The sequence below is a fragment of the Oncorhynchus clarkii genome, chromosome 5 (genome assembly GCF_045791955.1).
Source record: "Oncorhynchus clarkii lewisi isolate Uvic-CL-2024 chromosome 5, UVic_Ocla_1.0, whole genome shotgun sequence".
Taxonomy (NCBI): Eukaryota; Metazoa; Chordata; class Actinopteri; order Salmoniformes; family Salmonidae; genus Oncorhynchus; species Oncorhynchus clarkii.
Genome location: NC_092151.1, coordinates 42,307,987 through 42,326,073, shown reverse-complemented (window position 1 = coordinate 42,326,073; position 18,087 = coordinate 42,307,987). Strand labels below are relative to the sequence as shown.

The 18,087-nt window shown below is 41.7% G+C and overlaps 1 protein-coding gene across 1 annotated transcript; it reads right to left on the bottom strand.

Moving 5' to 3' along the window:
• Window positions 1-4,284: 4,284 nt before the first annotated feature.
• On the bottom strand, window positions 4,285-17,900 carry LOC139410042 (guanine nucleotide-binding protein subunit alpha-14-like). Its single transcript, XM_071155476.1, has 7 exons — window positions 17,500-17,900; window positions 12,043-12,227; window positions 11,746-11,900; window positions 10,501-10,629; window positions 10,101-10,230; window positions 9,793-9,946; window positions 4,285-5,019 (listed from the first exon to the last, which is right to left on the bottom strand). Exons 1-7 carry the CDS (start codon window positions 17,618-17,620, stop codon window positions 4,829-4,831), a joined length of 1,065 nt encoding a protein of 354 aa, XP_071011577.1. The 5' UTR covers window positions 17,621-17,900; the 3' UTR covers window positions 4,285-4,828.
• Window positions 17,901-18,087: the final 187 nt, after the last annotated feature.

Genomic DNA, 18,087 nt, shown 5'->3' with positions numbered 1-18,087 from the left:
GACATTCAATATACAGTGCATTAGAAAAGTATCCAGACCCCTGGAATTTTACATCCTTATTCTAAAATTGATTAAATTGTTTTTTTTCCCCTCATCAATCGACACACTATACTCCATAATGATAAAGCAAAAATAGTTTTTTAGAAATGTTAGCAAATGTATAAAACATTTTAAAAAAGGAATTTCACATTTACATACGCTACCGTATCAAAAGTTTGGGGTCACTTAGAAATGTCCTTGTTTTTGAAAGAAAAGCACATTTTTTGTCTATTAAAATAACATCAAATTGATCAGAAATACAGTGTAGACATTGTTAATGTTGTAAATAACTATTGTAGTTGGAAATGACACATTTTTAATGGAATATCTCCATAGGCGTTCAGAGGCCCATTATCAGCAACCATCATTGTGTTAACTAATCCAAGTTTATAATTTTAAACGGCTAATTGATCATTAGAAAACCCTTTTGCAATTATGTTAGCACAGCTGAAAACTGTTGTTCTGATTTAAAGAAGCAATAAAACAGGCATTATTTAGACTAGTTGAGTATCTGGAGCATCTGCATTTGTGGGTTCGATTACAGGCTCAAAATGGCCAGAAACAAAGACTTTCTTCTGAAATTCATCAGTCTATTCTTGTTCTGAGAAATGAAGGCTATTCCAAGTGAGAAATTGGCAAGAAACTGAAGATCTCGTACAAAGCTGTGTACTACTCCCTTCACAGAACAGCGCAAACTGTCTCTAAGCAGAATAGAAAGTGGAGTAGGAGGCCCCGGTGCACAACTGAGCAAGTGGACAAGTACATTAGTGTCTAGTTTGAGAAACAGATGCCTCACAAGTCCTCAACTGGAAGCTTCATTAAATAGTACCCACAAAACACCAGTCTCAACGTCAACAGTGAAGAGGCAACTCCAGGATGCTGCCGACTCCAGGATGCTGATACAACAACTGAGACATAAACTGAAAAAGTTCCAGAGATATGTGACTAACAGATATGGAATAATGTGTCCCTGAAAAAAGGGGGGGGGGTGGGGGGGGTCAAAATCAAAAGTAACAGTCAGTATCTGGTGTGGCCACCAGCTGCATTAAGTACTGCATTGAATCTCCCCCTCATGGACTGCACCAGATTTGCCTGTTCTTGCTGTGAGATGTCACCCCACTCTTTCACCAAGGCACCTGCAAGTTTCAGGACATTTCTGAGGGGAATGGCCCTAGCCCTCACCCTCCAATCCAACAGGTCTCAGGCGTGCTCAATGCGATTGATATCCGGGCTCTTCTCTAGCTATGGCAGAACATTGACATTCCTGTCTTGCAGGAAATCACGCACAGAACGAGCAGTTTGGCTTGTGGCATTGTCATGTTGGAGGGTCGCTGGAGGGTCATGTTAGGATGAGCCTGCAGGAAGGGTACCACATGAGGGAGGAGGATGTCTTCCCTGTAACGCACAGCGTTGAGATTGCCTGCAATGACAACAAGCTTCCGATGATGCTGTGACACACCGCCCCAGACCATGACGGACCATCCACTTCCAAATCGATCCCGCTCCAGAGTACAGGCCTCGGTGTAATGCTCATTCCTTCGACGATAAACGCAAATCTGACCATCCCCCCTGGTGAGACAAAACTGCGACTCGTCAGTGAAGAGCACTTTTTGCCAGTCCTGTCTGGTCCAGCGACGATGGGTTTGTGCCCATAGGCAATGTTGTTGCTGGCGATGTCTGGTGAGGAGATGACTTTACAACAGGCCTACAAGCCCTCAGTCCAGCCTCTCTTAGCCTATTGTGGATAGTCTGAGCACTGATGGAGGGATTGTGAGTTCCTGGTGTAACTCGGGCAGTTGTTGTTGCCATCCTGTACCTGTCCCGCAGGTGTGATGTTCGGATGTACCGATCCTGTGCAGGTGTTGGTACACGTGGTCTGCCACTGTGAGGACGAACCTCTGTCCGTCTTGTCTTCCTTTAGCGCTGTCTAAGGCATCTCGCAGTACGGACATTTCAATTTATTGCCCTGGCCACATCTGCAGTCCTCATGCCTCCTTGCAGCATTCCTAAGGCACGTTCACGCAGATGAGCAGGGACCCTGGGCATCTTTCTTCTGGTGTTCTTCAGTCAGTAGAAAGGCCTCTTTAGTGTCCTAAGTTTTCATAACTGTGACCTTAATTGCCTACCATCTGTTAGGGTCTTAACAACCATTCCACAGGTGCATGTTCATTAATTGTTTATTGTTCATTGAACAAGCATGGGAAAAGGTGTTTAACCCCTTTACAATGAAAATCTGTGAAGTTATTTGGATTTTTACAAAACACCTTTGAAAGACCGGGTCCTGAGAAGGGATGTTTCTTTTTTTGCTGAGTTTATTTCAGAGGCATAATCAATCAATGTACAAAAACGTAGTTGTTGACATAAGCAATAAAAAAATCAGCCTTCAATATAGCATGCTGAGAAATATGAATATGATATTGATGGGCGTGGTTTTGGTTTAATACAACGTTAATTTAACACCTGAATCAACACTAGAAATGTAACACTGAAAAATCAACACTAGGTAACACTATCTAATATTCTGTGCATTAAATAGTCACACACACTGGTTAGTAAACCATAAACCTTCCTTCTACATGGTTGGAACACCTTTCTCTGTGTAGATCCTCTTTGGACGGGTGCATGTTTGTTTGCTTAGTCACTCACCTCTGTTATTGGTCTTAGTCTCACCAGTTAAACGGGAAGAGGGTGAGAAAGGAGCTTTACCTGTTTGGCACAAAGTCCGTTGCCACAACGTCCTGCCACCGCCACACCTGTGTGTGTGTGTGTGTGTGTACGCAAGTGGGTGTGTGCAAAAGAGGGAGTGTCAGACAAAGAACTGGGAGTACTGTATACAGTAATTAATTAACACACAATCTGGGTTATTCACAAAGCAAATAATGAGGTGACTGGCAATATTCAATATTATAACCCTTCCATTATATACAGTTGAAGTCGGAAGTTTACATGCACCTTAGCCAAATACATTAAACTCAGTTTTTCACAATTCTTGACATCTTAGGTCAGTTAGGATCACCACTTTATTCTAAGATTGTGAAATGTCAGAATAATAGTAGTGAGAATTATTTATTTCAGCTTTTATTTCTTTCATCACATTCCCAGTGTGTCAGAAGTTTACATACACTCAATAAGCATTTGGTAGCATTGCCTTTAAATTGCTTAACTTGGGTCAAACGCTTCAGGTAGCCTTCCACAAGCTTCCCACAATAAGTCGGGTGAATTTTGGCCCACTCCTCCTGACAGAGCTGGTGTAATGGCCACTCCAATACCTTGACTTTGTTGTCCGTAACCATTTTGCCACAACTTTGAAAGTATGCTTGGGGTCATTGTCCATTTGGAAGACCCATTTGCGACCAAGCATTAACTTCCTGACTGATGTCTTGAGATGTTGCTTCAATATATCCACATAATTTTCCTGCCTCATTATGCCATCTATTTTGAAAAGTGCACCAGTCCCTCCTGCAGCAAAGCACCCCCACAACATTATGCTGCCACCCTCGTGCTTCACGGTTGGGATGGTGTTCTTCGGCTTGCAAGCCTTCCCATTTTTCCTCCAAACATAACAATGGTCATTATGGCCAAACAGTTCTATTTTTGTTTCATCAGACCAGAGGACATTTCTCCAAAAAGTACCATCTTTGCAAACCGTGGTCTGGCTTTTTTATGGCGGTTTTGGAGCAGCGGCTTCTTCCTTGCTGAGCGGCATTTCAGGTTATGTTGATATAGGACTCGTTTTACTGTGGAAATACACTTTTGTACCTGTTTCCTCCAGCATCTTCACAAGGTCCTTTGCTGTTGTTCTGGGATTGATTTGCACTTTTCGCACCGAAGGACCTTCATCTCTAGGAGACAGAACGCCCCTACTTCCTGAGAGGTATGACGGCTGAGTGGTCCCATGGTGTTTATACTAGCGTACTATTGTTTGTACAGATGAACGTGGTACCTTCAGGCGTTTGGAAATTGCTCCCAAGGATGAACCAGACTTGTGGAGGTCTCAAAAATGTGTCATGCACAAAGTAGATGTCCTAACCGACTTGCCAAAATTATAGTGTGTTAACAAGAAATTTATGGAGTGGTTGAAAAACGAGTTTTAATGACTCCAACCTAAATGTATGTAAACTTCCGACTTCAACTGTATTATATTACATAGGCTATCATAAACTATTACTGTATTAAACCATGCATTATTTCTCTATTTCTATCTCTGTCCTGTCTGAAATGAGTATGACAGAACTCTCCAAAAGGTAGATTTGAATGATTTATTGCTAACACACACATTAACAATCTACAACAAACTAGTGACCGCTCCAGAATCCTTTGAATGACTAGAGTTAATCATTAATTTAAAGTTTTAAAAAGACCTAAAAATAAGGAAAGTGTAAATCATGAAACAAATATATGAAACACACACATGACATTACAACACAAATATAAACCAAGGAACTCTTAATGGCAGGAACCCCATGCAGAGATTCAGGGTCCACAACATTCCTCAGGGTATTTCTCTCATCAGTAGTTATGTCATACAGATGGGATAGTCTACTGATACCATCCATCTTGTAACATGGAAGATGTTCAGGAGTTGTTACGATTCTAACGTTTTGAAATTATTATATTAAAACAATTCTGATGTGCTTCTGTTGGTGCTATGACTGTGATCCCTGGCTTTGTTATCGTAAAAAAAGCGTATAATTCAAGACCACAGTTACTTAAATGTCTGTACCAAAACTGTAAATCGGAAGTGAAATTGCACCATATACAGATCTGAAATCACACAAGTCCTAAACCCCTAACCCAGGTTGTACTTAGTCATGTTTTCTCTGAAGATGGTGTCTTTGACTGCTTTGAAGACAACTCTGATGTTTTCTGTGTCCGTTGCACAGGTGAAGTGGTTGTACAGGGATTTGTGACGCCCCATATGTTGCTCTTTGTACATATTCAGGATGAACTTCTTAGCAGACTCTGCATCTTTCCGGGGACCTTTTTAAAGAAGAAATGTATGAAAAAAATAACGTAAGTAAAATACACTAGGGGCTCTATTTTCATCTGGCATTAAGATGCCGCTAGTGTTCAAACACACGTTCGTTGGCAATTTCAACCTGTTTCTGGCTGGCTGGCTTGGTTAAAGACAGTGCTCTGCTATTTTCAAACTGTTGCGCAACGATTGATAATTGACCTGTCTTATATCAGCTCGCTTGCACTCAGATGGGAGGGGTGGAAATATTTCAGATGTGTCCGTAAAAACATGATCCGAAGTGCTAATTTCAGGCAGCGCAAGTAGGGATATTTAAGCCAACCAACTGTTGGAAACAATTGTTTGACCAAATACAATACTATTTCTCTGTAAACAAATTAACAACAGACTTTCAGCATGCTTATAGAGAAGGGCATTCAACATGTACTGCACTAACACAAATGACTGATGATTGGTTGAAAAAAATTGATAATAAGAAGATTGTGGGAGCTGTACTGTTAGATTTCAGTGCAGCCTTTTATATTATTGACCATAACCTGTTGTTGAAAAAACGTATCGCTATGGCTTTTCAACCTCTGCCATATAATGTGTATTCAGAGCTATCTATCTAATAGAACTCAAAGGTTTTTCTTTAATGGAAGCTTCTCTAATGTCAAACATGTAAAGTGTGGTGTACCACAGGGCAGCTCTCTAGGCCCTCTACTCTGTTCTATGTTTTACCAATGACCTGCTACTGGCATTAAACAAAGCATGTGTAGCCATGTATGGTGATGATTCAACCATATACGCATCAGCAACCACCGCTAATGAAGTCACTGAAACCCTTAACAAAGAGTTGCAGTCTGTTTTGGAATAGATGGCCAGTAATAAACTGGTCTTGAACATCTCCAAAACTAAGAGCATTGTATTTGGTACAAATCATTCCTTAAGTGCTAGACCTCAGCTGAATCTGGTAATGAATGGTGTGGCTGTTGAACAAGTTGAGGAGACTAAATTACTTGGCATTACCTTAGATTGTTAACTGTCATGGTCAAAACATATAGATTCAATGGTTGTAAAGATGGGGAGAGGTCTAGCCGTAATAAAGAGATGCTCTGCTTTTTTGACACCACATTCCAAAAAGCAAGTTCTGCAGGCTCTAGTTTTGTCTAATCTTGATTATTGTCCAGTCGTGTGGTCCAGTGCTGCAAGGAAAGACCTAGTTAAGCTGCAGCTGGCCCAGAACAGAGCGACACGTTTTGCTCTTAATTGTAATCAGAGCGCTGATATAAATACTATGCCTGCCAGTCTCTCTTGGCTAAGAGTTGAGGAGAGACTGACTGCATCACTTCTTCTTTTTATAAGAAACATCAATGTGTTGAAAATCCCAAATTGTTTCCATAGTCAACTTACACACAGCTTTGACACACATACGTATCCCACCAGACATGCCACCAGGGGTCTTTTCACAGTCCCCAAATCCAGAACAAATTCATGAAAGTGTACAGTATTATATAGAGCCATTATTGCATGGAACTTACTTCCATATCATATTGCTCAAATCAACAGAAAACCTGGTTTCAAAAAACAGATAAAGCAACACCTCGCGGCACAACGCCTCTCCTTTATTTGACCGAGATAGTTTGTGTGTATGCATTGATATGTAGGCTACATGTGCCTTTTTTAATTTATGTAGTTCTGTCCTTGTTCTTGACTATTGATGTTCTGTATTATGTCATGTTTCATGTGGACCCCAGGAAGAGTAGCTGTTGCGGTTGCTTTTGCTAATAAAATACCAAATAGCAAATCTCCAAATCTTTATTAAAATATCAAGTTCGAGAGGAGCAAAACAGTGAGCTGACATTTTGGACTTGTGTAAAACTCCCTCCATGATGTAGGATACATGTGTCCATGCCCATCATGAAATGAGAGATAAGAACCTTGGTGAATACCAGTGAATTTTCTTCTAACTATTGCTTATTTTCCAATGCATATGTTCAAGGCTACTTTAACCCTAGCCCTACTATAATGAAGGCTGGTTCGACGGCATTGTGCTGTGTCTTTTTTATCCTTGCGATGTACTTTTGTTGTTGTTTAAGTAAAATGACTGCCATAAAGATTTACAGATGGGAGAGATATGCGCAAACATGACAGATATTGCAAACCTGCTCCATATTTGGAAGCCCTTAGGTCACCTGACTTTTGGCAGGGATTTGACAATGAGAAAAAGACAAGTTCTCACGCGTTGAAAGTGAATTCTAGTGGTAGAAAAAAAGTTTGTACTTGTAGAAAGCGATTTCTATAAATCGCTGGCAGCCTCTCCTTCAGCCATGTTGATGCCTGCCTTTCAATGCTGCAGAAATGATAGCATGTTAACCATGTGTAACCATAGTATGTCTAACGTAAATAATCAAAATCCTAGCCCTAGATTACTCTATATTGCGGTGTACACCCGTTCATCGCCCAAATAGTTGAATTAGCTGGCCAGTGTGATAGCACCACTAAATGTGAAGGATATATGACATACATTGTAAGTGATTATAATCCATCTGCTGTCTCATGTTGCACAGACGATTAAGGAGACAAGTATTCCTGAGGCCTCTAACCGTTTCCCCAGGAGAGGCATCGCTTTCTACACGTGATAACCTTTTTTCTACGACTACAAATCGCTTTCTACGCGTGAGAACTTTTTGTATTTCTCTTGTCATCAAATCCCTGCGAAAAGTCAGGTGACCTAAGCGCTTCCAAATATGGAGTTGCAGGTTTGCAATAGCTGTCATGTTTGCGCATATCTCTCCTATGTGCAAATCTTTATGGTAGTCATTTTACTTAAGGCCCTTGGAAATGGCCTGCCTATCTGCTGTTATAAAAAAAATCTAATGCAATATATCGATTTACAAATACAAATCAAAAGGTGTTTGTTTGTGGATAGTGATTTACATTTGTGGATAGTGATTTACATTTGTGGAAAGTGATTTACATTTGTGGATTGGTACTTAATTGTACAGATCATGATACACGAATACAAAATGCATGCTGTGTGTTCACAATACATTTAGCATGATATTGATCCCACACATACAGTGGGGCAAAAAAGTATTTAGTCAGCCACCAATTGTGCAAGTTCTCCCACTTAAAAAGATGAGAGAGGCCTGTAATTTTCATCATAGGTACACTTCAACTATGTCAGACAAAATGAGAAAAAAAATCCAGAAAATCACATTGTAGGATTTTTAATGGAATTTATTTGCAAATTATGGTGGAAAATAAGTATTTGGTCAATAACAAAAGTTTATCTCAATACTTTGTTATATACCCTTTGTTGGCAATGACAGAGGTCAAATGTCTTCACAAGGTTTTGACACACTGTTGCTGGTATTTTGGCCTATTCCTCCATGCATATCTCCTCTAGAGCAGTGATGTTTTGGGGCTGTTGCTGGGCAACACGGACTTTCAACTCCCTCCAAAGATTTTCTATGGGGTTGAGATCTGGAGACTGGCTAGGCCACTCCAGGACCTTGAAATGCTTCTTACGAAGCCATTCCTTTGTTGCCCGGGCGGTGTGTTTGGGATCATTGTCATGCTGAAAGACCCAGCCACGTTTCATCTTAAATGCCCTTGCTGATGGAAGAAGGTTTTCACTCAAAAATCTCACGATACATGGTCCCATTCATTCTTTCCTTTACACGGATCAGTCGTCCTGGTCCCTTTGCAGACAAACAGCCCCAAAGCATGATGTTTCCACCCCCATGCTTCACAGTAGGTATGGTGTTATTTGGATCCAACTCAGCATTCTTTGTCCTCCAAACACGAGACAAGACAAGTTGAGTTTTTACCAAAAAGTTATATTTTGGTTTCATCTGGCCATATGACATTCTCCCAATCTTCTTCTGGATCATCCAAATGCTCTCTAACAAACTTCAGACGGGCCTGGACATGTACTGGCTTAAGCAGGGGGACACAGGTGTTTTTTATACTGATAACAAGTTCAAACAGGCGCCATTAATACAGGTAACGAGTGGAGGACAGAGGAGCCTCTTAAAGAAGAAGTTACAGGTCTGTGAGAGCCAGAAATCTTGCTTGTTTGTAGGTGACCAAATACTTATTTTTCCACCATAATTTGCAAATAAATTCATAAAAAATCCTACAATGTGATTTTCTGGATTTTTTCCCCCCATTTTGTCTGTCATAGTTGAAGTGTACCTATGATGAAAATTACAGGCCTCTCTCATCTTTTTAAGTGAGAGAACTTGCACAATTGGTGTCTGACTAAATACTTTTTTGCCCCACTGTATAAAGTACAAAGAAGAAGAAGAAGCCTAAAGGAGGAGAGATTACTAGAAACGATGCTTATGCTTTTCGACCTGTCCCCAAATGAATATAGTTGGTTCAGAGTTTGTTTTGATATTTCAACCTGCGTGTCCTGATGGCGTCTGGTGTGGGTGGACAAAATCAACACGCGCATGAGCGGTGTGGTCAGCATCTTAGGTTTGTTAAACTAGAGACATAGGAATCATTTCATGCAGCCTATAATCCAGTTAGATTTGGGGTCAATTCCAGTTCCTGTTGCTTGATTTGAATATGGATTTTGTTTTTATAGGAATGAACTCCAATTCACTGGAATTTAGATGGAATTAACCACAACTATGAATGCGACAGATAGATGATATTCACACACATATCAAGGCATGACTAACAATAGTACTTAGGGAAGTCGTCTATAAGGTTGGAGTAGCCTATAGTTTATACACACATACATGTATAACTAACCAGTGTACTAACTTGTCTAGTGTACTAACCTGTGAATGCTGGGAAGTAGTCTGCCAGGTTGGAGTGGTAGATCTTTTCCTCTAGAAGATCAGCTTTGTTTAGGAAGAGGATGATGGAGGATTCCTGGAACCAGGGGTATGTGATGATGGTTGTAAACAGGGCTTTGCTCTCCTCTAGTCGATTCTGGAAGGAAAATAAATCCACACTCCATCACATATAAAGAGCAAAACTTTGACACTCGCCTACTGTTGTGTGAAGATACAGCTACTTTTCTGTTTGTTAGTGGTAGAATAGTGAGACTTAAGAGGCCCCTTCGAGTCAAAGTGTTTATCCTCACCACGTTGGCACTCTCATAGAGGACCTGGTCGTATTCACTGAGGGCCACCAGGAAGATGATGGAGGTGACCCTCTCAAAACAGTGGATCCACTTCCTCCTCTCTGACCTTTGACCTCCCACATCCACCAGCCTGATCAAGACAACATGGGGAAAATGTCAAATGACACTCTATTCCCCCTATAAGGCACAACTTGTAGGGTGTCATTTGAAATGCTGACATGGGAATACTTGCATTCCTCATTTCCTCCACCCTTCCTCGAAGTAATCACTGACTAAAGTAATCTAACATGACTAAATAAGTAGAAGCTAGGGTTCTACAGGACATAGACAACTACAGGACATAGCTTTCACAGATCCAAATTTACAAGGCTCTGACACCATTACTCCAATGGACATTTACCTGAAGATGACAGTCTTGAGGTCAAAGGGGTACTCTATGATGCCTGTGGTGGGGACCCTGACCCTCAGGATGTCCTGCAGGGTGGGGAGGTATGAGGGGGCAGTGATTCTGTCCAGATCACTCAGGTAACTGACATGAAAATAACAATAAAATGAATTGGCAATGGCACATACTTTGCTAAACACCCTAGCTAGATAAATATATATATACACACACACTACCGTTCAAAAGTTTGGGGTCACTTAGAAATGTCCTTGTTTTCCATGAAAACATACATGAAATGAGTTACAAAATGAATAGGAAATATAGTCAAGATGTTGACAATGTTATAAATAATTATTTTTAATTGAAATAATTGTGTCCTTCAAGCTTTGCTTTCGTCAAATAATCCTCAATTTGCAACAATTACAGCCTTGCAGACCTTTGGCATTCTAGTTGTCAATTTGTTGAGGTAATCTCAAGAGATTTCACCCCATGATTCCTTAAGCTCATCGCACAAGTTGGATTGGCTTGATGGGCGCTTCATACGGTCAAGCTGCTCCCACAACAGCTCAATAGGGTTGAGATCCGGTGATTGTGCTGGCCACTCCATTATAGACAGAATCTCCATTATAGACAGAATACCAGCTGACTGCTTCTTCCCTAAATAGTTGTCCTTTTGTAGGAGGAAATTGGGTCCAATGAAGCGTCGTCCACAGGGTATGGTGTTGCAAAATTGAGTGATAGCCTTCCTTCTTCAAGATCCCTTTTACCCTGTACAAATCTCTCACTTTACGACCACCAAAGACCATCAGACCATCCCAGACCCAGACCATCGCATTGCCTCCACCATGCTTGACAGATGGTGTCAAGCACTCCTCCAGCATCTTTTCATTTTTTCTGCATCTCACAAATGTTCTTCTTTGTGATCCAACACCGCAAACTTAGATTTGTCTGTCCATTTCACTTTTTTTCCAATCTTCCTCTGTCCAGTGTCTGTGTTCTTTTGACCATCTTAATATGTTATTTTTATTGGCCAGGAAAACAAGGACATTTCTAAGTGACCCCAAACGTTTGAACAGTAGTCTATCTATCTCTATCTATCTAGCTATCTATCTATCTATATATGCTTGGTCTAAGAAAATCGATAAACATGACAAATCTCACTATTTGGCAAAATCAGGAAGCTGGGACTTGTTAGGTGTACATTTATGTCTACCTTAGCTTAGTCTGAGTAAGTCGGTGAAGACTATAGGCAAATCTCACTATTTGGTAGAGTCAGAGAGCTGGTACTCTCGCTTGCGCTCATAGCACTTCTGAATTCCCTGGTCGCTCCACAGTCTCCTGATGGCATCCACCTGCCATGGCTCCAGTATGGTCACTAGATCTGCCTTCACCATGCTCAGTCTGTCTGCATGGCTCTAGAACACACACACACAGACAGCTTCAGACATGGCAATAAAAACCCATTCACCGAGTAGATGTTCCAGGAAATGGATATTGTGAACCAACAAGCCAATTTATAATACAAGCTGCCATTGAATCTGTTGACAAGCTGCTTACAATGTTCTGGTGATCTTTAAAATCAATCTGTAGGGTCTTCATGGCTTGGATCATGTTCTGAACAGCATTGACGATGTTCTGGTAGACCAGCCTGGTGAAGCCTCGCTTGTCTGCATCCGAGTAGCCCGTCCCATGGATGATCCTCATCTGTTTGATGAAGGTGCTCTTTCCACTCTCACCAGTCCCTGGAAAAGGAGAGACATTCGTCTGTGTATGTGTGTGTTTGTGTACGTACAATATATGTGTGTGTGTGTGTGTGTGTGTGTGTGTGTGTGTGTGTGTGTGCAACATGTGGGTGTATGTTACATAAAAACACCACTTCATCCACATGTATTTCTTTGCTTTGCCTTGTTGGCCATTAACATGATCTTTTGAGCAGGAAATCATCGGTTAGACCTTTCTTAGGGGGCCTCCCGGGTGGCGCAGTGGTCTAAGGCACTGCGCCACCAGTGACCTTGGTTTCGAGCCCAGGCTCTGTCGCAGCCGGCTGCAACCAGGAGGTCCATGGGGCGACGCACAATTGGCCTAGCGTCGTCAGGGAGGGCTTGGCCGGTAGGGATATCCTTGTCACATCGCGCACTAGCGACTCCTGTGGCAGGCCGGGCGCAGTGCACGCTGACCAGGTCGCTAGGTGTACGGTGTTTCCCCCGACACATTGGTGCAGCTGGCTTCCGGGTTGGATGCGCGCTGTGTTAAGAAGCAGTGTGGCTTGTGTTTCGGAGGACGCATGGCTCTCAACCTTCATCTCTCCTGAGCCCGTACGGGAGTTGTAGCGATGAGATAAGACAGTAACTACTATTAATTGGATACCATGAAATTGGAGAGAAAAATGGGGTAAAAAAAGAGAGAATGTAATGCTTAACGCGTCCTAAAATAGCCTAAGAACAATCCATTTTTTGATATTAAGTAGTAAATTGACTATTACAATCATTTTTTACATTTCTAAATTGAAGTTAACGACACCGGGCCAGTTATGCGCCACCCTGTGGGACTCCCAATCACAGTTGGGATGTGATGCAACCTGGATTCAAACCAGGTACTGCAGTGACACCTCTTGCATTGAGATTCAGTGTCTTAAACCACTGCGCCACTCTGGATTCCGGAGGGTGTGGTTAGTCATTATTTAACTGTGAGAAATTCGGACAGTATAATCACTCTCGTTGACCAACTAGCCTCACGACTGTTGCATTCAACTGCAAACCGGGACCAACTACTGCCACACGTCAACATACCACACATATCCATATCTGCTGATCAGGGAGTGAAAATGTGCTAGATGTTCTTTCCCAGTGAGGATAGAAGCGAGATGCAGGTGACTCAGCTAATAGATACGTGTAATGATAGGATGGGAGACTTTTAATAGGTGCTTCTTGGTCATAGGTACTCTCCAAGTAGCTTGTTCGATGAATGATAAGGACCACTCACCAATCAGTAGACGACACATTCACACACATTTTGCACAGTACATTGAAACTACATCATTCTGAGATACACAGTAATATCAATAAAATGTAGCCCACTGTTATTCTGCCTGACTGTAATTACTCTGCCAATAATACTTATGGTATTCCTGATCTTTTTCCCGGGCTGAAAATCACCAAGGCAAACGGTGTAGCCTTGTTCTGAGTGTCAGCTCAATCGCTCACTGGTTCAACAGGTTTCCGTCAAATATGTGGAGAATGGGGTTTAGAGTGACTCATACCTATTTAGCTGTCTAGGGGTTCTACAGAAAACAACTATGATGGAAACAGAGAGACATAAAACGTGTCCTGTCAGGGTAGCAGTAGCTATAACATAGAGGTGATACACTGACTAGATATTGAACTCATTTCTAAAGAATGAAATGTATCATTTCTAAAGAAGGTCATTTAGAGGCTACGTTGTTTCTTTCAAATATAGAGTAGGCTACCTTACAGTAGGCCTATATTTAAGCAATAAGGTGGCCAATATACCACGGCTAAGGCCTGTTCTTATGCACGATGCAACGCGGAGTGCCTGGATACAGCCCTTAGCCGTGGTATATTGGCCATATACCAAAAAACCCTGAGGTGCCTTATTGCTATTATAAACTGGTTACCAACGTAATTAGAGCAGTAAAGAAAAATGTTTTGTCATACCGTTGGTATATGGTCTGATATACAACAGTTGTCAGTCAATCAGCATTCAGGGCTCAAACCACCCAGGTTATTATTTTGGGCTCCCGACTGGCGCAGCAGTCTAATGCACTGCATCTCAGTGCTAGAGGCGTCACTACAGACCCTGGTTTGATCCCGAGCTGTATCCCAAGCTGTGATCGGGTGTCCCATAGGGCGGCGCACAATTGGCTCAGCGTTATCCAGGTTAGGGCGGCAGGTAGCCTAGTGGTTAGAGTGTTGGGCCAGTAACCGAAAGGTTGCTAGATCAAATCCCTGAGCTGACAAGGTAAAAATCTGTCATTCTGCGCCTGAACAAGGCAGTTAACCCACTGTTCCTAGGCTGTCATTGTACATAAGAATTTGTTCTTATCTGACTTTCCTAGTTAAATTAATATAAACATTAATATGGTGGATTACCAAACTATGAAATTGTTTTGTTTATCCATGATTTCAAGTTAGCTATTATTGACCGATTAAATGGTATGTAGGACCCAAAATGTTGTTGCCATCATTGTAAGCCTGCCATACACACAATGTACGATACATTTAAACATAAGAATGAGTGTGAGTTTTTGTCACAACCCGGCTCGTGCGAAGTGACAAAAAAGCTCTTATAGGACCAGGGCATAAATAATAATATAATAATAATCAATAATTTTGCTCTTTATTTAGCTATCTTACAAATAAAACTTTATTTGTTCATCGAAAATAGTGAATAACTCATCACAGGTTAATGAGAAGTGTGTGCTTGAAAGGATGCACATAACTCTGCAATGTTGGGTTGTATTGGAGAGAGCCTCAGTCTTAAATAATTTTCCACACAGTCTGTGCCTGTATTTAGTTTTCATGCTAGTGAGGGCCGAGAATCCACTCTCACATAGGTACGTGGTTGCAAAGGGCATCAGTGTCTTAACAGCACGATTTGCCAAGGCAGGATACTCTGAGCGCAGCCCAATCCAGAAATCTGGCAGTGGCTTCTGATTAAATTCAATTTTCACAGAAACACTTTTTGCAATTTCGATGAGGCTCACTTGTTCAGATATTGGTAGAGGACTGGAGGCAGGGGATGAAAGGGATAATGAATCCAGTTGTTTGTCTCATCTGTTTCGGGAAAGTACCTGCTTAATTGCGCACCAAACTCACTCAGGTGCTTCGCTATATCACATTTGACATTGTCGGTAAGCTTGAGTTAATTTGCACACACACACAAAATCATACGATGATGGAAAGACCTGTGTGTTGTCCTTGGTAATGCAGACAGAGAAGAGCTACAACTTCTTAATCATAGCCTCTATTTTGTCCCGCACATTGAATATAGTTACGGAGTTACGAAGTCCCTGTAATCCTAGATTCAGATAATTCAGGCGAGAAAAAACATCACCCAGATTGGCTCGTCATCATGCAAGTTGTCAGACAAGTGAAAATTATGGTCAGTAAAGAAAACTTTAAGATCATCTCTCAATTCAAAAAAATGTGATAATACTTTGCCCCTTGATAACCAGCGCACTTCTGTATGTTGTAAAAGCGTTACATGGTTGCTGCCCATATCATTGCATAGTGCAGAAAATACACGAGAGTTCAGTGGCCTTGCTTTAACAAAGTTAACCATTTTCAATGTAGTGTCCAAAACGTCTTTCAAGCTGTCAGGCATTCCCTTGGCAGCAAGAGCCTCTCGGTGGATGCTGCAGTGTACCCAAGTGGCGTCGGGAGCAACTGCTTGCACGCCCGTTACCACTTCAATGTCTTCCTGTCATGGCTTTTGCTCCATCAGTACAGATACCAACACATCTTGCCCACCAAAGTCCATTTGATGTCACAAAGCTATCCAGTACTTTAAATATATCCTCTCCTATTGTCCTGGTTTGCAGAAGAGGATGTCTTCCTTAATTAACCCCCAATAAACGTGACGGACGTACACCAGGAGCTGAGCCAGGCCCGCCACGTCTGTTGACTCATCCAGCTGTAACGCATAGAATTCACTGGCTTGTATGTGAAGCAGTAATTGTTTCAAAACATCTCCTGCCATGTCACTGATGTGTCATGAAACAGTGTTGTTTGATGAAGTCATTGTCTGTATAGTTTATTTGGCCATTTCCTCCAGTATTGTCCCAGCCATTTCCGCGGCAGCAGGAAGAATTAAATCCTCCACAATAGTATGGCGCTTGCCTGTCCTAGCCACTCGGTAGCTCACCATATAAGACACTTCTAGCCATGTCTTATTAATGGTATCTGTTGCTACTCGAAAGTCATCTAATTCTTGCTCGCCTGTGGCTTATTTTTCAAATTGCCATGTTTTGTTTCTAATGTCGGAGCAAGAGTGAAGGTTTCATTGAGTTGTGAGATAGTACTTATGCACATACAACACACTGTGGCTGAAGAAAGGGCACTGCTCCCAATATAAGTGAACCACAAATCAATGTAGTTCTCATCATATTTGTGCCTCTTCGATGGTCCAAGTCCATATGTCTGTTGTCCGGTGCTTTCCAGGGTAAGGGGGCAGTAGCTCTTTGGCTGCATCAGATTCCTAAAGTGTCCATGCTATCTGGGCTAACAACAAATGTAGAATTACTGATGCTAGCATTGGATGTGCTCGTGGAAGCAGAACAACTTGTGTAGTCGAAAGGGGCAAGTGTAGTACTGCTGGTAGTAGCAGTACTACCAGTAGAGCTGGTATGTGTCTCTATGGACGCAGGCCTCACTTTTTTTAACCGTTTATCAATTTTCGAACAATCTGAAAGAGCGGGAGTGGAATTCCCGCGAGAGAGTAACAGTTGATGTGATTGGATGTTAATTATTTGACTTGGCAACCTGTATTTATATTGTTATTTCGCTGTTTAATTTGTATTTATTTTTGGCAGTGAAGCGAGGCTACTCAGGCGAGAAAAAAAACTCGCCCGAGTGTATAGCCCCGTTGGAAAATATAAATGGACTGTTTGAAAATGTGAAGGAAAAAAAGAAAGATACTTTTGGGGGGTTTAAAAAAAATGTGAATCACATTTTTATTTCATCACATTTTTATTTGGCGTACCCCCGACGGCATTGCGTACCCCAGTTTGGGAATACCTGATCTATAGCCAGGTTTACACTAACGCGCATCGCACAGAGGAGGATGGTAGGCTATACCACTGGAGGAAAGACACATTTTCATTAGCAAGATCCAAATAATTGTTGGAAACGCTATCTATGCTATTAATATAACATTTATTTGATGTCATAACTCGGTCAACATGAATTAGCCTAGTTGAATAGGCACACCAAGCGCAAAAAGTTGTAGGTCCCGCTGAATGACCAATTACCCATGATAGCATACGCCATGACTCACCTAAAAGCAACAACTTTTTCTCCCGGTGAAATTCATTCTTTTCCCGGCGAAGCTGTCTCTCAATCTCCTGGTGTATCCTTAGTCTCTCCGAGTCTTCAGCTGACATACAGCATTCGTCCATCTTGGTGCTGTGTTGTAGCTGTCCGTATTTCAGGTGAGGTAGATGGATAAATGATGTATATTCCAACCGACCTCCCTGAGAGAGAACGTCCTCTCTCTCGTAACAGGTGGCCTTTCAAAATTCAGAAGTCATTCTACCTGTATGAAGAGCTGAGCGGTCTGACCAGGTCGCATTCCTACCGTGCAGGTAAAGCCAGTGAGTTAAGGTGAGGTAAATTACCGAAGCTACATTCTCTATTAGGCCTATACTGTCTGGGTTAGTAAACGAAACCTGGAGTAGTGTGTAAATTAAACCCGCCCACAAAAAGTTATGTTGTATTTCTTTATAATTTGACCACTCTGTCACATGTATTCTGTGCCAAGTAGGGAAGGTTTCTCACCAGTGCCACACAGGCTGGGTTGATCTGTTGCTATTTGAAACACATTGGCTTTATAGGTGTGTGTGTGTGCCTGCCAGTTGAACAATGA